The sequence below is a fragment of the Leuresthes tenuis genome, unplaced genomic scaffold, assembly GCF_036924035.1.
Source record: "Leuresthes tenuis unplaced genomic scaffold, fLeuTen1.0.hap1 SCAF_4, whole genome shotgun sequence".
Taxonomy (NCBI): Eukaryota; Metazoa; Chordata; class Actinopteri; order Atheriniformes; family Atherinopsidae; genus Leuresthes; species Leuresthes tenuis.
This window is the reverse complement of record NW_027325358.1, coordinates 17,752,687-17,774,354: the sequence shown is the minus strand read 5'-3', so window position 1 is coordinate 17,774,354 and position 21,668 is coordinate 17,752,687. Positions and strand designations below refer to the sequence as shown.

Here is a 21,668-nt window from a genome sequence, read left to right as displayed (position 1 = left end):
CAGTGCTGACTAAGATAATACACGATGTTCTTTCTCAACTGCAAGTGCTGCTTTTTTTTCTACTCTTTGCTATGACCTAAGAGTAAAAATATGGCTGTAAATAAATAAATGAATAAAAGAATATGGCTGTAATAATGAGAGAGATGGGTGAGTTGGCCACTGTATTATGACCATAAATGGGCTGTATGTGAGTGGAGTATTTTGGAAATTCAGTCAATGGTTACCAACTAGCCTTGTTCCTCTCAAAAACATATTTCCCTGAATTCGGGATTGAGATAGAAATTTTGATTCTATGTACAGAGCTCCTAAGTGGCTCTCCATGTTTCACCACATCAGCAGTCGATTCATTTCATCTAAGCTTGGTTTTTGTATGTTTATATCACCAAAACTATCCAATATCACTGCATTAAACAACTGCTATTCAAAGAATACAATTGTTTTTACATTTTGTTTAGTATAAAATCATTATTGTAAAATATATAATCTTATAATGTGTACACTGAACTTCTCTTGTCTCTGTGCTCTCAGCCCCACCTTTCCCCTCTGAACCTGATGCTATGTCTTTTATCACAGGTTGTGCAGCATCAACACTGTAATCAGTATCAATGACCAAGCAGAGTCTGACAGATAATTCTATCATTTTGTTTCGATTTAATATACAAAAAAGTCTCCAATTTCATGGAGTTGGAAAGCAGTCTGTGGTTTCCACCTGCTGCATAGGCCGTTTTGACTGGCGCTCCAGCTCACAGCAGATCTCCAGAGGAGCAGAACTAGGACCACTGTCTCCAGCTGCAGTCCAATGCAGTGGAGTTAAGGTCCATTTATGGGGAAAAACACTCATTGGCAATGCAATAGAACCAATTTTTCAGCCAGTATTTACTTTGTCTACTTCTAAATCCTCTTTAATGTGCACTGAATTCAGCAGTGTTCTGCAAATCTGACTCTCCAGATCTGACTCAGTTGGACGCATCTGGTCACAGGCATATTAATATGGGTCATGTTCTGCAGCTTATCTACACTACTGCTATTCCTGATATCATTACATAACAAACATTTGGAATATTTCATTCTTTAGGTCAATGAAGCAAACTGTAGAAAAAAGGTTGTTTCCACAATTACAGACAACCTTGAAGATAGTGCAGCTAATCACCGCTTTCAAGAGACATTTTACAAATGAGACTTTGGGCCCACAGACTAGCAAGGTCAGACAATAATTGTCCAATTTTTCATGGGGGGAAGGAATAAAGAGGAGTTCACTTAAAATCCATAAATATGTAGCTGTACCAAACCTTTAGTTTGCAGGTCAGTGTTCAAAATCTGCACCCCTTTCTGTGCCTAACATTTATTCCCTGAAGTAAAGCAATAGAAGTGAAATGACTGCTGCTGGCCCATTTTTAATTTTTTTGGTGAAGTGAATATGGCAGAGTAGTCCTACATGTCCCTGTTTACAACACATAGTTTATCATTTGCCATACAGGCCACGTAAAATAAAAAAAGACAAAAAAAACGGGGCAGATATTAAGAGCGTGTCCACCTCCACAGTTTTAATTCATAACATAACTAGCGTCAGAATTAAACTTTGGCCTTTTTGTGAATGTATGCGTTTCATTGCAATAACAACTTCATGGGATTGCCTTCATTTGAGTCCATTCATTCGCCGATAGACTGTTTTGGACTACAAAGATGGCGGAGAGTGGAAACTCTGACAGCGAGAAATGAGTTGTTTAAAACCTTTATTTCAATAGAACACAAAAATGTTACCTATGTTCGGGTTAGCGTGTAGAGACCCAGGTCTTTACATACGGAGAAAGTTTCGTGTTGTGTCGAGTGTTTTAAAAATAGCGAGTTTGATGCGACACTTGAGAGTGCCCTATAATGTCCCATTAAAAAGGCAATTGCACCCCAAAAACATTTACGCTTGATCTCACAAAATCCATCATAATTATGCTTTTAAAAGGAATGTTCGACTCGCGTACATTCACAAAAAGGCCAAAGTTTAATTCTGGCGCAAGTTTTGCTTTAACTTAGTGCCTAATTCTTCCACTCTTATTCTGAGAATAATACATAGATATATATATATATATCTTTATTTACATGTGTTTTTTTTATCATTGAAGTTACACCTTATTTTAAAAATGTATTTACCCCTCCATGTTAGCACGGGAACATAAAACAGAAAGTGGTCAGTGGAATCACTTTGTTGTTGGGCCATGATTTTACAACGGATGTAATCGAAAACTAAACCTTTGATTATTTTTTTTTGATTATAACTATTCGCAGTATTTCCCCCTAAATCAGTCATGAGAAAAAAAATACACATATAGAACTGGCAATGCATTAGGCACTTACACTTTTAACTATTTAAATACTTCCCTTATTCATAACATTCATCACCAGGCAAGGGAGCCTTCCTTCCCACAAAAACAGCTCCTACGAACTTATTCATTCTCCTCATGCTCTTGAATAGTTTAGATTTTACCCCGCATAACATTTTCTTTTCTTTTCTTTTATTCAACTGGAGGTTTCACCATTTCAGCAGCTGAGCCCAAGTTAGAAGAACCAGTTGAGCCAGTCCGGACCACACAGGCTGTTATTACCAAAGAAAATATCTTTTCTACTTTCTGTTTGAATAGAGAAAATGAAACTTGGAGACTTAACAGTTACGTAGCATTAGAGCTAAAATATGGAATAATAGAACTGTTGAACCCCTACCTCCTCACTCACCGGGCTAAAACGCTGCTAAAGTACTAAAAATACAGCCACATTCATCAGCGACCTCAAGCTTTTATTCGTGACTCATGGTCATCTGCTGCTTTCCAACACCACATAGCACTTAGATCGAGAGATGTTTACTCCAAGTCATGTGTTTAATATGCTCAAGTTAATAATTATCTGCTGTTCTCCAAGTGTGTTTGTACATTCACACGTGGTAGATTGTCAGGTTTGAAAATATTCCTTTGTGGCAGTTTTTGAAGGAGGAAAACCAAACGATTACTGGTGGGACTCTCATAATCCCATATATCAATATGATACAATGACAATGACAGTGTTTTTTGTGACTGACTGTGACAACAAGTGATCTACTTAAGGTGATAATGTTGCACCTGTTCTCTTGCTGTGCTATACTGCTTCAGACGCTGCTTTCAAGCGGCCATTTATACATAGCATTTCAGGAGGCACTTTTTGAGAGAGAAACCCATTGATTATGTTTCATCACTCATCACCATTTCTATTAGCTGATCAATAATTGACCAATTTTGCATTAGTGTGTTGTCTGAAATATATACAAGCAAGTCAAACTCTGCATGAAAGAGTTACCCTTCACAAATTTCACATTGCAGAAAAAGCAGAAAAAGCTGTCCATCACAGCTGTTTATCAGTCGCCCCTCATGATTTTTTTGTGAGCTTGACGATAAAAACCTCCATAAAAACCTCCACCCAAACACAAGCAGAAATAGGGCGAAGGTTTAAAAATCCAAAGATTTTCTATTTGAAAACATCTGTGGCATTAATTATCTGAATCTAGACTCATTTATTTGTTTTTATAATTGATTGGACAGGATAAACTTAGCATAGAAAACGACTGGCCTTGAGACGAATGCCAGCAAAATATCACTCTTCCTTAGCACTAAAATATTTAGTCATATTTTGAGCAGTTAATTTCACTACTATACTCTTATTGTTGACATCAAATCAGAGAATAAGGCTTCTACCCCCAAAATCCCCCCCAAAAAACATGAATCTGTCCAAAAAGTCCTTCGACATTGTGGGCAGTTTCTTAATTCTTTGGCAGATGAATGTCAATATCTAAAGTAAAGCTTCTTCTTAACATTTAACTAGTACAAAGCACATGTTATATAAAATGACCCACATAGTTGATGACATTTTGACATAAAAAGTGAGCACAGTGCTGAATTTCCCTGAGTTTTTTAAATACTTGCTATGTATTTTTATACACACATACATTAACACACACTTTCCATGAATCCCTCTCAATTAGTGTCATCGTTTATTTCTTATCACAACACTCAAAGTTGTCTTCAGGCTTAATCAGAAGACATCATTTATAGTACTGTAGAGCTACCCTTAGTGTAGAGTAGTATATACTCATATATACTATGTACATTAACATCCTATGACTGAGCTTCCCTGGGTCTATATGGATCATAACTAGTCCTTTTTTTCATATTTATCATTTCTTATAAGCTGATTGAGACAAACTCAAAAGCAACTTTGGAGACATGTAACAGGGCAAATTTGGAATGAGGTGGTGACTCCTCACCTCCAAGGTTCATCCCAGCCTGCAGACACTTCCGTACACGACATGCTGGACAGTTTTTCCTTCGGATCTTGTCAATGATACAGTCATTTCTCCCAGCACACAGGTAGTTGTGCTGACCTGTAGGAGGACAAGAAGCCACGTTAGTTCAATGATGACCACACATGCTGCATGACACAGAACAAGTGGCGTCATTTTAAAGGCATGTAGAAGAGAGGATTTGGAAATAAAAGCTGAAAAGATCAAAGTTTTGCGATTGTGTGGGTGGAAATTACTATAATAGTAATTATTTTGCTCTCAACCATGACAATGTGTGACTACTAGTGTATTATACAATAAATAGCATGAGGGAATTGGTGGAACCAGGACACTGGCTGCAGCCTGACTATTCCTGACAGTGATGCTAACATGGTGAGAATCCCTCCTGCCTCCTGCCTAGCCCCTAGCTAAAGCCAATGATCTCCCATTTCAGAGAGGTTCCTTCCGCTCCACTAGCTTTTCACTGTACAGTTTCCCTCCTCCTCTTCCTCCTCCTCCTCCACTCCTCTCCTTCTCTACGACTGCATCTCCATCCCTCCTTTTCCACACGTCCACCAGCCTCTCAGCACTGTACGCCCACACACAGATAGGCTCATGCTCACACACAGTCATTTACTCCATCACTCTCATGTGCACACATACACACACACACACACACACACACACACACATACAGACAACACTGCTCCATGAATAATATACAAACATATGGAAATCACAATTCGGCCCAGATGGAGTTGCACAGTGTGACCCCTGTGACCTCAATGCAAGACCTACTTCTCTAAGGGACTAAGTTTAAAATTTTGTGTTAATATCATATTTTACAAAAGCGTATATGCTTGTGAACATTCGAATGTTTGCAAGTCAGTGCACAATAATCTGTATCTTCCTGCACATTTGATTTTTCACTCTAGCACTGACTGCGTGTCAATATTTTCCGTACATGTATGAGTGCACGTTTGTTTACACGCAGTTTTCTCCAACAAGTAAATTCTATGCATTATCATTTGCTACATGTTCAGTACAGAATTTGTGGTTGAGCGTGTGACTGAGCAGAAGTTGTTTTCTGAGCTAGCAGGACTAGTGCGCAGTGAGTCTGTCTGGCTGCTGCCAAAAGCCAAGGAACCGAGCTGCAGGAGGAGAGGCAGCAGCTGTAGCCCCACCACTATTTCTGGCTAAATCACATGACCGTTACATAAGCCCATTTTTCTTGCTCTAAAAAACAGTAAACTGCGACACAGGAAACACAACGCAGCCATCCCCTTCCCCACCCCCTCTGCGCACACACAAACACACACTTGCGTTTGGATAGGCCAGACCAAATGGCGATTCTGAAAACTCCAGAGCTTTCCTGTCAACTGCTTTTCTCAATGCTGTGAATCTTGTTAATAATTGTCAGAGTGAAATACACTTTCTGAAAGTCGTTCTGTGGTGCGATGTATACGTGTGACAGTGGGTGTATCTGAGAGGGACAGAATTTGTTTATTTATGCACTGTGTTTGCATGCACTCACACAGCATGTTTACCTCTGAATATATGCATTTGCTTATCATCCCATCAAGTGGTAGGCTTGCAGATGATTGTTACTTTTTCAGTCTTGTCTTGGAACAATTAACAAAACAATATTCTTTAATGTCTTACAGTTACAACAGTTACTCTATTACCTGAATTTAGATATTTTTAGGTATGTTTCTGTGCATTTTCTAAAAAAAAAAAATTGGAAAACATTCGATATTGGCCAAAATGTCAAAGTTGATGCTGCAGTAAAGGTTAGATCTTTGTAGAAACTGTGCTGATACGATTTTACACCTTATCAAAACTGTACACAGAAAAACAAAGATTTCTTTCATGGAGTCCCCACACATCTACTTTTAGCTAATGATCTCACAATCTGGCAACAACCTGCTGAGTAATCTCTGTTGTCTGTCAGCTCTAGCATGCATCAGTTATGAGAACGTTCATCTGAAAAGGAAATAGCATATCCCGTGGAGACCCCACTTTAACAAGAGTAATCTGGCCTGTGGCCCTTTGGTCACAGGAGCAGATACTATACATATGCTTTCCACGGAGAAGACCGCTATTATCTGTAAACAGCCACGACACACAAGTCGTCAGCGCCCCCATTTGTTAAAACACATAAGAAAGAAAAGAAAAAAGAAACAATAACTCTATTGTGACTCTGGAAGACATTTGGCAGTGGTCACAAATTCTTTTTTGTAGTTGCACGCTGGCAGTGTTCACATGAGATGGAATATGAACTGGATTTTTTTTTGCTCATGAATTAATGTCATTTCATTATCCACTCTCATAGTATTTGGTTCACTCTGTCATCATTATTCATCTTAGTTTATTCAGCTGGAAATTACAGGCCTCTCAGAGATGCTAGCACTAGTCCAGCAGTATGCAAATCACTGCCTTGCTGAGGCGCCGCCACTTCAAGTCTTTGGATGTCACACAAACAGCCTTGTTGGATGGAGTTCTACACAATTATGTTTCCTTGTCGGGATCATCGTAAAAAGAAGTTTCAGAAGTTTATTTAGGATGTAAATAGAAGCAGTTATTTTGTTTACTAATGTCTTCTTCATATGTGCTAGCATTTTCCTCCTCGCCCCAGCGTTTGAACTGTGCATTTTGCTTCTACTCACCATTCAGGCCTCAGTGTGATGTACAAAAAATATGTAACGTACCGACAGAGATGGCTTTTCCAAAGAGCATGTGGCATTGAGCCTAATATAGTTCCATGTAAAGATGTTACCTTAAAGATACACCTTTTTTTAAATTAAATCAATCCTAGAGGACAGGCAACTGTGAACTGCTTTCCGACAATAGTTTCACAACACATTATGCTGTGTAATCACCATAACTCCTTTCTTATTAAAGCTGTCTTGAAAGCAGTTTACTACCTACTGATGCCTCTCTGAAAGAAACCTTTATTTTGAACAATATAATCTGAGCAATTCTTCTCTATTCTGCAGATACTTTATGGAATTTCTGTATGGGCAGAACGAGAGTGATATGCATCTTTGCAGCACATCATAATGTTATGTCATGACATTGTATCGTTAAAAAAAACTATCACCGGTAAAGACACTGATAAAGCCCATCAGATTGGCGTTCCTTATTTGGTTGAACACAAAAGGTGTAACCCACATTGATGTCAAAGAACAAAGGTATCACCAGGGAGCAGGAAGAGATGGAGGTCAGATTGTATCCTCTGGAGAGACATGAGGTCAGCTCAGGCCAGAGGAACTAAAGGCATGGAGGAAGTAGCGCAAGTTATATCATCAGCAGTGCATCAAACATGCAGTGTACATGTTAATCGCAGGGAAAATGTACTGTTTACTGCGAAAAAATGTCAATAGGTTATGTGTTTTGTCATTGAATAGAAATAATGTAAAACCACTTAAGTAGTGATATCCTGCTGGAGTCATTCATCAAAAAAATTTTATTTTGTCATCTCCATCTTCTTCTTTATGAAGGTTTATTTGACTTTTTCTTTGAAAGAAAAGAAAAAATATTGGAGCCATCACTTAAACGTGTGGGCAAGTGTAAAAGTGTTAGGGGTGCTATTTTTGATATATACATATATGTATATATAAGGAAACCCTTCCTCAGTATTCCCCAGCCTAAGTACTTAGTAATGTGGGTGATATACATACAGTACAAACTTAAAGTAAGCCCTGCAGATTTATCTACTGTTTGGAGCCCGTGACTGTGTTTACTTGTTGCATACGGTTTTTGATCAAAGGATGTCTGCTGTGAGTCAAGTCAGAGCTGGGTTCCGGAAAACTCTGTTAAATGGCTTGTCTCCAGCTGTTGTTACATGAGCCTCGTGCACACACAACCTGAAGCACTTAGGCACTGTAGGGAGGCCTTAACTTCCCCAGCCTGAGTTGAAAAACATGTGATTGGACAGCAGAGCTGCCAATCCATACAGGAACTGTACAAGTGTCCTCAGACAACCTTTTCCACAGGGCCAAGGATAAGGAGGAGATTTTCAGACTAACACAAGCATCCAGCAAACCAAGACACAGTCAGATCACAGATGATAATGAAGGTCATAACAAACTTGTTTCAAGTCTAATGATAACCTTTAAAATTAAAACGAGACCAGAAAAAGCAGCTAAAAGCAGGATATAATATTATTACGAAGAGCAGACATGCTAAGCCACTGATGACATGTGAATAATAAGCTGGCAATGAGCTCCTAAAATGTGCTCCACATGGAGTCGTTTATTGAGTGCAGCTGTCTTGTATCAACAAACTTGTCTTTAGTAGAGTGGATGCAGGAGATAGGCACATTTGAATGGATAGAGGATAAATGTTTAAATAAATGGAAATGATTGTAGTGTGTGGGTAACGTAGCACTTTTGCCGTCTGATTGACCACTCAAAGTACTTGACACAAAATATTCGGGATTCGTGCATTTATATCTTACACTTGTGACCTATTTTTTCTGTCACACATTTACACACCAATTTTACATTAAGATCAACTTAAGTTTAAGTTTAGTTTGTTGCCTGGGAACATTTAGGCATGCAGACTGCAGGAGCCATGCATCGAATCTAAGGCCCCTGTGATTGGTAAACTACCCGTTCTACATCCTGACACAGAGCTGCCTGTGCAGTGCATGTATTTCATTAAAATTGTTGCATGTTTGTGAGACAACAAAATCAGCTATGGCACGATAATTCCCAAACTTGTAAGTTCCACAGAAATTATTATCAATCTTCTTTATTTGTGTACAATGCAAAAACATATCAAATCTAACACTGTACTGTCATAGCGTAGATAACAGCCAGATAGCACGTAGTGACGATCAGAGGAGAAGGAGGAATGTTTCTTTGTAGGAACTAATTGTGTTATGAATGCTTGCAGAATCATTTTAGGGCATTTTGACAAAACCCGCTGCCAGACAGCACTCAGCAACTTAATCAATATTCATCGTATCTTTTAAAATAAAGACCAGTAGTCGGATTAAGTGCCAGGTCTTTGATAATAGCCAGAGACATGGCTTACACAAACAGCTGAAGACACAGGAGGGAAAAAAAAACAGCCCTTCAAAATCATAGCAGTCTTCCAAATATTGTGCTCTCTCTGTCGAAGATATTGTCTTGTACACATGGTTTTAAAATACGGTTTACAAAACTAGTCCGGATCTTTCGCAATGAATATCTCACCTGCAAACGTCAATAATAAAAAACCCTCTGACGAATTTAAGGCTCTGTGTCTAAGTAAAAAAAACATTAGAGGGCTCATAATCTGAAACAGGAAGTGTTGAGTCTGTAATGCAATAAAACTGTCCTTTAAAAAAACAACACAACAGATTGTTGGTGAGAGCTGCCATTGCCACCTTGAGAGTTGTGTGACATGTGAAAACATGTGACTTTTAGCAGCAGCTGTGTAAAAAAGAGCATTTAAAATCTCTAATGGACTCCAGTTCCATAAAAAGTCGGGACACTGTGTAATGCGACTATTTGCAAATCAGGTAATCAACATTTCATTCACAACTGAAAACAGAGAACGTATCAAATGTTGAAAGTGAGACATTTTTCTATTTCGTGACAAATATTTTGTGCATCTTGAATTTGATGGCAGCAATACATCTTAAAAAAATGTGACATGGTCAACAAAAAGTTGGAAAAGTAAGTGGTACTGTAAAGGAACAACTTGAGGAACAAATTAACTAATTTGCTCACTTGGTTCATTTACAACAGATCAGTATTATGTTTACGTCTAAAAAGAGCACCCTAGAGTGACAGAGCCTAATAATATCATAAGGATATAGTGTCATATCAGTGCATAAAAAAAGAGTTTTACACTGTTCTAGTCTAGTTAACCACCCAAAGCGTTTTTACTCAACAACTCACACTCACACATTCATATACACACTCATGCAGCACTCCTTAGTCTATAGTGTTACAGGCTATGTAGTGCTTTTTATCTATGACACACAATTACACAAACTGATGGACATATTGGAGGCAACATGGGACTCAGAGTCTTGCCCAAGGACATTTCAACATGTGGTCCAAAGAAACTGGGAATTAGACCGTCTGAAAATCTAAATAGGATGCCTGTAGTCTTCAGGTCCTCAGGCATCACTGCATTAAAAACAAGATATCTAGCTGTCGTGGAAATCACTGCATCAGCTAAGGAACACCTCCAAAAACCATTGTCTGTGAACAAAGCTCATTGTGCCTTCCACGCATGCAGGCTAAAGCTCAGTCAAGCAAAGAAGAAGCCACCTTTGAAAAGATATACATAGATTTCAGAGCAATATATACGCTCCCATTTTTAGAGACAATGTTTCATATTTCAACAAGACAATGCTAAACCCTGCATCTATAACAACAGCATGGTTTCATAGTAGAAGAGTCAGATGTTGGACTGATCACCTGCAGTCCAGACCCAGGACTGTTGAGCGCTGGAATCCTAAGTCTGGGGATAACATTCCTCTTCCAAAGGTTCAACAACCGGTCTTCAGTTCCCAGACATTTACAGACTGTTGTTAAAGAAGAGGGGCACGCTACACATGTGCCTGTCCCAACTTTTTTAAGACTCATGAAATAGTAAAATGTGGGTATAAATTTATGGATATGTATGTATGAAGCTCGGAAAATATTAAGGGCTGAGGAAGGAAGCTGAAAAGATGAAGGAAGTGAGGGCAGCAGTGGTGCTAGAGTTAAGTGAAGCTGGATTGGAGCTGTGACCCTGAAACTGGGAGAATGATCCCAACAGAGCAGAGGAACAAATCAGATCTCTGCCAAGAAGAGCGCAGTTCTAGGAACAGCTAAAATACAGCGTAGAACCCTCAAACTCACAGGCAGAGGAGGGTACCGTCCACAACAAGGACAAGTTTTGTTATTCTAACACAGCACCCCAGCCTATTTGGAATTGGGGTTTTAGAGAATGATCATTTCTGATGAGTGACAAGCAGTAAATGTAGTGAAAGTCATGATCTTTACCCAAACCAAATCAGGACCATGAAAAAAAGAGACTAGATTTAATTTCTCCGGCTTTAACAGCAAACAGAGGCAGATCAAGATCAGACTTATAAATCTGCTAAAGCTAAAATATAACCAGCTCCACCTATCAAACAGTAGAAAGATAAGATAAGCCTCTCATATAAACCTGTTTTATATAAATGCCAACTTACTTCTATAGTTTAGGTAAAAAAACAAAAAGTAAAAAAAGCCTGGTCATTGTTACAATATATACAGTATATTTAATGGGGCTCTGGTTAAAAAATGTACATCAATCAGTTGGTGGTACCTTTTGGTTGCGAACCAAAATCAAGGGGAGAGAATATTTGTCCTTTGGAGAAGGACGGTAAGAGAACAGATTTGGACAGTAAAACACCCAGGTGGCCAATAGATATTCCAAACAGATGGTCTGGATATAAATAAAAAATAAAGACTTCAAAGAAATGTGCCAAGGTCCAGTAATTTAGAAATAAACAACAGCTACCAAAGAGCAACTTGTCTGATCGGGGTAAAGGAGGAACAAAAGTGTGTAAAATCAGATAATTTCATCTGAATTGTTGCTGACTGCAGAATGCTAACCGGCTCTGTAGTAATGGGCCACGAGCCAGTTAGTCGTCTATCTAAAAAGTTGTGTCCCCTGAGGCAGGCTGTGCCAAAAGAAATTAAACACGGGCTGGATTATTCCCCTTGTACAGATGCCCACTCTCCACTGTCTTCTTTCGTAGCCCCCATGCCAAGTCGAAGTTTTGTAACTTTGAGAAAAAAGAGAAGGAGAAGAAGGAGGAAGTACTTGGAGAGGGGAGGAGTAGAACGTCTCCTCACGTCCTAACATACACCTCTCCGGCGCTCACTGCTGACACATCGCTTTTCCATCCCTCTCCTTGTTACTTACTCCCTCTCTCGGCTCCTCCTCTCTTTATCTGTCTGTCTGTGTCTGACTTTTTCTTTGTCCTTCCTCCCCTCCTCCCTCGCTGTATCTGTTTCACTGTCCTCTACCTCACTTCACTTTGCAAAATCCTTCTCGCACTATTTTCATCCTTTGCTTCGCTTCGCCTTTCCTCTCTCTTTCCACCTCAGCAGCAGCTGCAGAGAGGTCATGTGAGGTAATGGCTCGCATGCAACACTGTTGATATCACAACAATGCATGGGCTGCTGTCATAGCCTGCACTGTGGCAGTTGCTTAGTTTTGAATACAGCAAAAAAAAAGATAATAATAATGCTTGTGAACTTAAAAGAAAACTAGCATTTAGCAGGAATAAAGAACGAGCACTGACTCACAAAAAGTGAGTCTTCTCAATAGAAATATTGAAGACAAATCTGGTTTTGATATCATAGTTACACAGATGTGAGCGCTGTCCGTTGCCTCACCTGACTAACACTATCACTCAAAGTCAGATCTTGCACATCTTCTACACTCTTTCTGCCAGGCAGGCTTGAAGCAAGAACAACGGCATGTCTGATTTGATAAGCCCAGACACATAATCTGGTTTCACGTCTCTGTCATGACAATGTGTAAATATCATCAAATTAGACCATGATTAGATTGAGAATGAGAGCAATTCCTCCTATGGAACACCTTGAGGGCTTGATAGCAGGCTAGCAGTGACTATTTTCTCCTCGTCTGAACTGGCTCTTTAACTGTGTGTTTTGCATTCAAACACTCATTTAATTGACTGAGGCCAAGGCCTCAGGCAACAGGCACAACATGAAAAGCACATTATGACTGCGGCTGATTATTCCCTGAGCTAAATATAACATAACGGGCTGCTGGTGGAGACTTACCCACTAATTTCTGATTTTTTATTTTTCCTTTTTCTGATGTTTTTCTCAGCTCGGTCACACTCTACAAATGCAATGCTTGTCCTCATTTTAATGAATCTTGGAAAAAAATATGCAGATGTAGCGCTAAGGTTCAACAGTAGTGTGTTGCATGTGTGCAACGGTGTGGTATGAATTAGAAAAAAGAGACATGAGCTATTCATTAATACGTTTTCCAAAAAGCGCTTTAAAATAATTAGCTGTTTTATTGCCTGCCACAACGTGTTTGTTTGAATGACTTCTAGAATCTAAAATGAGGACCACTGTAGATGAAGAAGAAGAAAAAAAAAAGAATTATAAAGCATGACAAGCAGCGTAATGAACAACAAAAATCTAAATCTAGTTATGCTTTTAGGAAAAATGAGGATACTCTGTGAAATTAAAACTGCAGAGGAACAGAGAAATTGTTTTTGGTCACAGTTGGATCAACCTCATCAAACCACAGACACAACTGGAAAAGAGAGTGTCACATGGAAACATTTGTGCGGCGGTGCAGCAGCATGAGCTGTCACATTGTGTCTTGCTGTATCACAAATCCAATTTGAAATACCCTCACACGTAACCAGCAATTTCCTCAAAACGTGTCCACTGCTTTGTAGTTCCAGATGCACCGCAGCTATTACCTCACTCAAATCAAATCAGAACACTTTTCCTGAATAGGTGCAATTCAGAGAAATGTCTCTTCAGAAATTGTATTTCTTGGCTAAAATTAGAATTTCCTTACTGCTAAATCCAGCTGCACAAGTGTAATTTGATTAAGACTTCCAATCAAGCAATAATTCATGGCAAACAGCAATGGCAGTTGTGTGACTGATTCAACCTAGCAAAAGAAAAATTTTTGGGTCCTTCTTGAAACACTCAACTACTCTGAAAAATAATTGTAAATCACCATTTTAATCTCAGGGAATTTCCCATTTTCTGACCTGCTTCTGTGTACTGTGTAAAGAATTATTAGTGGCATTGGAATTACAGTTTGAAGAGTTTTATTGTTATTTGGTTTTTGGCACGTAGCAACACAGAAGTTTTGCGGTTAAGATAACTGTGACAAAGAAAACCACTGTCTGATGCAAATGTGTATAATCACCATAAATAGCATTCACTCAAACAGCTATTACATTTTCAAGGTTTGAGTTGTTTTACAATGATGAAAATTCCCTCATCTGTGGCTCACTTCCTAATAGGTCTCCACTGATTATTCAAACTGATCTCGCTCTGACCACTTTCTACTGCCTATAAGGACACTACTCAAAGAATACACTTATACAAATGTGTAAATCAAAATGATTTTGTGCCATCTTAAATTCTCTGTTAAAGAGAAGTACACTGGCCATGAGAATTCAATGCACTCAACCAAAAGAAAACAATACAACAAACACAATGCTAAGGACATCAGAAGAGTTGCCGCAAATATGAAAACAATGATGAGTGCATATGTTATCTCATCATTAAAATTTTGAAATGAGCAGATAAAGTCTGCCGAAGCAGCTTCTGCTTTTAATAATTGTGTGACTTAAAGAAACACTAGAGAAGTTTGTGAACCTTAAAACTACATGCTTCTGGTTAATTTTGAAGTACATCAACTTTTGTTATGCACATATCGGGGCCTGAGATTGCCCAGGAGTGGCCAGGGGCTCATAAATTGCAGTTCGCCACTTTGATTTCTAGCCCCGCACCACATCGTTTTGCTTTACAAGTCACTTGACATTTTTGTGGGCTTTTGTGGCCTCTTCGACGTGACAACAAAAAAAAAAAATCATGCACATGGCTGTACATGTGCAGGGTTCGCAGGGAGATTAGTTTTTATGGCAGTGTTTTTCCATCCCACCACTGGAGGGGGACCCAAAGAGCAACAACAACAACAAAAAAAGCCAAATTCTCTAGTGTTACTTCAATTTTGTCTTGTTTTCTGTTTCATTGAGTAAAGTGAGCATTTTTCTCTCAGAGCAGTTCTGTGTGTAGCCAACAATTTTTAGCTCCCTCAGCTGACCCAACAAAATCCTAATTGGAGTTATCTTGTTTGAGCATGCAGTAATGCTTTACCTTCGACAGCTCTTTTGAAGAAGACTTTGCAGCTTCCACATGTCACCACACCGTAGTGACATCCCGATGCCTCGTCTCCACATACCAGGCACACTTTGGCTGTTGAGGAAGGTTGTCTCAGTGGTGAGCTGAAAGGACACACGCAATCATTTTCAGACTGGACATAAATTCACAATCAATTTTCAAATGTCAACAACAAATACAAGGCTGACTGTTCCTTTGTAACTGATGCACATTGTGAAACTCATTTTTACAATCCACAGACGGCGGCAGCATGATGTGGCGAGCCATAAAGATGCCTGCCGACCAAGAGACGAGAGCTTTGTAATCCTCTGATTTATAGCTCCTGTGGGCTTACACAGATGACACCGACGGAATTATGGAGGAAATCATTTAAATCTAATAAGCAGATAGGTACAGTTCAGGATTTCAGATCTAAGTAGAATCCAAACCAGTTGTCCCTTTCTCACCATAAAATGCGTAAACTGCTGGAGAAACAGTTGGACTAAAAAAAACAAAAAACCACAAGAGAGCAAAAGTCCTTAAAGATCAGTACTGAAAGCGCAGTACTGTGAGAAGCATGGCATGTTGTTCCTATTTACTCAACCACAACCAACAGTCAAGGCAACAGAACTGATGACAGTCTGCTGCATTTTCTGCCTTATCCTCGGCTTTGTTTACTTTGGCAAATTTACATCTTTCACCACTGACTGATTTCTACAATTACATGGCCATTAAAGCTCAGGATGAACAGCATGTTCTTAGCCATGCAGTGTTAAATGGGAGAATTAGTTAAGAGTTCCTGCAAATGAGACCTGTGGTTCATGGTGATGAGTGTCAAAGGTCTAACTTTAGTTAATCTATTATAAATCTAGGTACTTAAAGGGGCAGGATCAAAGTATTTTAGTACTGGAACTAAAGGGACTTGCAAGTGTCATTATCATCATCACAGAACTGGTCACCTTCTGGTTCAGAACTTAAATATAAGCTCTTCCAACAGTAAGAGTCCAAAAGCAGGCTCCTGACGCAAAGCACAACATAAAAGGACCTCGAACAAAAATTGTGACAACAAAATCAGTCAGCATCTTCTACTTAAAAAAAGAGAGATCTGTATTGGATGTTACAATGGTAGGTTTTTCTTCACATGGTAGTCTTAACTTATATTTGTGCATTTGCAAGATTTCAGGATTCATGAAGTAATTTCCACTAGAGAATTGGGTTTTCAACACCGTGTTGATTTCCCATCTTGTTCTTTGTGTACAGAGAATTTATCTCAATGCCCTGAATATTTAATGACATAATGTACCATAACTGTTCAAATCCTACAAATGTCTTGCAATTTGTCACTGTCTGCTTTGTATCTATTCTTTTTATTTTCACTTTCATCATCCTTCATGTCTTTTATGTAAGCAGGTTTTTCAAAAAATGAAACCATTGAAAAGCACTAATAAGAGCCTGCAACAAACAAAATAAATCCTTTGATCCCTAAACTGATGACAGAGCACCATAACTCTACCTCACTTCCACCTTGAATGGAGTACCGTACACAGCATACCTGAAAGTAAATAGTCATAATATCATTTAAATTCACTAACTTTGACACCGCAGTGTTTAATTACTTTAACAACGATTCTTTTCTAATTCCTGCAAAGTGGCAGGCTTGGGCACCACCACTCGGCAACAAAAAAAAAAAGAAACTTGACACAATAACAATAGTTATCCTAAAAACTTTTTGCAGAGAAAGTGGTGAAACCCTCTCTTTCTCAAGTCCGGCGTGAGAACATTCCCACCAGAATTCTGACCATTTCTTTTTGTCCTCACACATTCTGACAATACACACAATAGTTCCATTGATTTTATTCCTCCTCTCGTCATCCAGTTAAGGCACCAAGCACGTTCGTAACAGACAAAAGTGCCCAGATGTAAGAATCACCTGGCTTCCCGTTCATACTGTGAAGTCTTGCTTTAAGTCTCCTCTGAGCTTCATTTGTTGACTTCATCACTATGTTTAACACTAGCTAAGAACCTGAGCCAGTGTCTCACCAAAACCAACAGTTTATCTACAGAGATGTCAAAACCGATCGCGAGATTTGTGTCAGGTCTCGTGGGACCTGCAGGATCCCAATCCATCTATTCCCATTCCCATATTTCTGAAAGGCTCCGCTTCTCTGGGCCACTTTTTGCGACCATGTTTTTTTGTTTGTTTGTTTTCGTTTTTGTATTAAACAATTTTAACAATCTTTTGCTGTTCCGGCTACAATTTATATAGCTATATATGTTTTTTGGAAAACCATAGAATCTCAACATGTGTTGTAGAAAATATTGAACAGTATCAAAGTTTCAATAATTCAATTCATGTGGAGATCATCCGTGCAGGAGATTGAACAATAAATCAAACTTTCACAATGACATGAGTATAATTTTTACACTATAAAATGTCAGAGCTCATTCACTGTGGTCACAATATTCTAATCATAAAACTTAAAATTTTCTCATCAAACATTGTGGTTGAGGTTTAAGATTTTGCTCTGACTTAATATGACTAAATATCGTAATGATAATCTTGTAATAATCATGTTATGTGATATTTGATAAATGTCAACAATTCTAACGAGAGGGAAATTCCAAACACAGAACAGGGATTTTATCTGTTTGCAGAGCAAGGCGCACTCTGTGGATGGGGTCAAATGACGTGTAGATTAATGCCGTGAGTAAAACTGGAGCAGGCCCATCATCATACCGTGGTGACATATTTATTCATATGACTTGTTAAGGGAATGCCGTTATAAACTGTTATAAGAGTAATAAATATTTTTCTTATTGGGCTTTAAAGTATCCAGCATGTATGGTTAGGTATAACACTATGAATGGGTGAGGCTATACCCTGAAATCTTTGATCTTTGAATCTTTGAAATATTTCACACACACGCAAAGAGCACAGCATGTAGATGGGTACAAAGAAAGAACACATTGTATCAAAACATTAAAAGTGGCCTCAGCTTACCCTTCTTTTCTGTGCTAATTACCTCTCGTCTATCTCAATCAATAACATGCAAGGTGATTGTCTGGTTAACATTCTCTGTACATCCTTCATCAAACCAGCTGCCAAGCTCCCTCTCCTCCTCCTCTCTCTGTCTTTCTCCCCGGCACACACATTTCCTCCAGGGGACTAGCTGGAAAGGGGTACAGCAACAGCACACTCAGATACAATCAGGACCACTGATCTAATTCCCTCTTGTCCATCCACACACACATTCAATTTGTTAGGACGCTTAGAGTAGTCTCTGGCGAGGTGTTTGTCTGACTTGATCTTTCTGGCACTGGGCCCCATGGTTTCAGTGAAAGTGAGTATGTGTGTGTGTGTGTGTGTGTGCAAATCCGGTCCATGTCAAGACGTGTTTTTCAGCATGTTAATGCACTGGATACTCCCCCATACATTGGCCTTTTCACACCATCACTAACCAGTGTTAAGAAAAAGATAACACGAGCCAAGAGAAACAGCCCCGGAAAGTCTTACAGCCAAGAGCAACACAAGCAGCGAATGAGAGGTCCCTCAAAAAAATGCCTCTAATATTGAGTCGCTTGTCAACCCTTTAATAGTGCCACACATTAAAACCTCATCGCTGCATGCCAGCATGCCTGCCTGCTGGTCAACCAGCAAGGTGACTTCCCCTCCCTCAGAGGAGTATATAGGTCATTCACTCTGCTTATGAAACCGGAGCAGACAGGCCAGGCTGCAGTTAGTGTGCACCAGCCTCAACTGCCCAAAACTCAGCACAAGCAACCAGCTATTCCCCAATCAGTTTTCAGCTGTGTAAAGCATACAGAATGTGCTAATATTATGACAGACCTATGTTTTAGGGTTTTAAGTGAACACAGGAATGAGATGCAACAAAGATCTGGGACGATGCGCTTATTAGAAGTGGTGCGTAACTTTGACCACTAGGTCACGACAAATTAATTTCCTTCCTATTTAGTGTGTCATTTTAACGGCTTAGAATATTCTAATGTAGTTCTTTTTTGCAACCTTGTGTCACTCATAATAACACTGAAAATACAAAGCCCGAAAGCAGAAGTAAATATAATAGAGACTAATTATAGAAGTTCTATCGGGAGGCAGCTTCACTGTACGTACCATATCTGTAAAGTATTGTCTAGCATGATTAATTCCCAGAAAGCTCTGTCCTTGTGTGTTGGCCACTTGTGTGAATTGGGTCTGTGACTTCATTCTTCTTGACCCCTGTCTTCTCTATTTCTGGGTACCGTCTCAGACTAACTCAATGGGACTGACTGCATAGATCAAAGGTCTTGTTCTTTTCTCCAGATGCTTTTTTTCTCTTCCTACAAAAACCCCAGGGCAGCAGTTTCATTGTTTTCAGTACCTTTCATCTTTAAAGATAACACACAAAGCCAACAACTGATTTAGTTACTGTTTATTTCCCATGAGGGCACAGATAAGTGTGAGTACACAAAGCCTGTTTCTATCCACCAGAATTCACAAGACAGTCAGAATCAACTAATTCATGTCCCCCCCCTAAAAAAAAACGGCTTATCTGTTTAGGGAAGATATTAATGCAATAAAAATAAAGATAAAAATGTCGAAGTTTTGCTCAAAGCCAGACGGAGGCCAAAAAATGTGAGAGGACCAAAACACTGGACAGATGTTTGGGCTCAAGCTGGTCTCAGTCTTTTCTACAAGTAATTCAGATGTCACACAGGGAGCATTCTTCAAATTATTCAAATAACTTCCCTCTCTCTCTGCTGCATAAGGAAAGCTAAAGCACACAGAACTAAAATCAAAAAGGAGGGTAATTTAAACCAAAGAATTATCAGAATCTGGACGATTGTCCCCGATAAAGACTTCAGTTTTTCAAAGTGATTCTTTTTCATCCTTTTTTGAGCCTTTTCTTAAGACTAAGAATGGTTTGAACATAAAAAATATCTGTATGTGTCACCGGAAAAGGCCGGGAGTCATCTGAGCAAGGCATAACAAGAACAATTAGTTGCTGTAGAAACTGAGCAGTCGAAGAAGACTGACAAATTGGAGATACAAAGGAAGTCCAGTTATCATGGCTTTATCAAGATAAAATAATTTAGGGTGAATAATCGGGCGTGAGATGGCTGTGTGAAGAACGACAGCAAGTCGTCAGAGTTAAGAATGAACCTTGTGACCCATATAAGTACATTAGCATGGCAGCGTCAGTAAACAAGCAGCTGAACCACAGACAGAGCTCTGTTGTGCAGGAAAACAATGTCCTTATCATTCATGTAACACTGCCTGAAACACACACGTGTACAGTACTTTGTTTGCACTGCTGTAGAGCCAGCCGCCCACTGTAAAGATAAATCTGTGTGTGTGCGTTTGAGTAGACACACTGACTCGCTCACTGTAGAGGCTGTTATCACAGGGATAGTTCAGATTAAGTGCCTCAGCCTCCCTGAACCTGCCCTTCATGAAAGAGAGGCATCCTTGACTCTAACAAAAAAAAAAAACTCAGCTTCCACGGTACAGTACCTCTCTACAGTCTGGCCTGCAGTTTTTATATAATACATACACCGGTATCCTGAAAAAGCTTATGCCAAACCGTTTCAAAGAATATTTACGTAACACAAAACTTGGCATGTTAGAAAGGTAAAGGTAGATTAGTTAGAGAGGACAAAATGACTTACATAACCATGAGCAGACAGTATAAACATTAGGTTGACACCCACTCACCACCTCTCAAAGGAAGAAAGGTCTTATGGGTAGTGTTAGAGAGCCACTAGGGATTTATTTTTTTCTGGTGAAGGTGACCCTGGCATTGGGCAGAGTACCTGAGCATACAGAAATATGAGATTTCCTCTTTGCCTGGCTTCTGTTACACTTTTGTTAAGGTTACAATATAATGTGCACTGACTGCTACTGAAGAAGAAAAAAAGTTTCACATAATGTAATTGATTTATTTCAGAGTTTAAAATGAATTCTTTGGTTAAGTGCAACTGATAAGGATTCGATATACAGTGTTTACAACTATTTTGCCATTAAATTAGATGTGTTTTTTTACAGCAAAAGCAAATTTGCTTTCTAACTGGATGTGGTTTTCGAGATGCGACAGCACTCCTTGTTTTAAATTCCAGGCTGTCATGTTGTCCCCCCTCCAAAGCTTATGCCTGCAAATTTTGAGTGACCTTCCCCATAATAACATATCCGGATTACTTTTCCCTTGTAAGTCGAATGCTTTGAGTGTAAACAAAGAAAGAGACAAGTCTCAGAAATGCACAAACATACTCAGTTCTCTTTAAGGAGTTCATACCGGCTCGTTCAATAGGCAGATACAGACTACAGTATCATTCTGATCTATTCAGTATACAGTTTGTACTCAACATGTCTGAAGCTGTACCTGCCTTCAAATTCCATAAACAGCTATGAACAACCTCACGGCCACACTTTGTTGTTATGGTTCAACCTTTGCTACGGTACAGCTGCAGCTGGGCAACCCCTGCAGACCTTACAGATACTGAGGATA

The 21,668-nt window shown here is 39.2% G+C and overlaps 1 protein-coding gene across 1 annotated transcript in view; it reads right to left on the bottom strand.

Annotated features, from left to right (window-relative positions):
* Positions 1–21,668, bottom strand: part of nr3c2 (nuclear receptor subfamily 3, group C, member 2) — a 75,151-nt gene that overhangs the window by 19,284 nt on the left and 34,199 nt on the right. Inside the window, exons 3-4 of the mRNA XM_072384892.1 lie at positions 15,163–15,290; positions 4,283–4,399 (exon numbers count right to left, since the gene is read on the bottom strand). Coding sequence (XP_072240993.1) covers positions 4,283–4,399; positions 15,163–15,290 — 245 coding nt within the window. The remainder of the gene's footprint in view (positions 1–4,282; positions 4,400–15,162; positions 15,291–21,668) is intronic.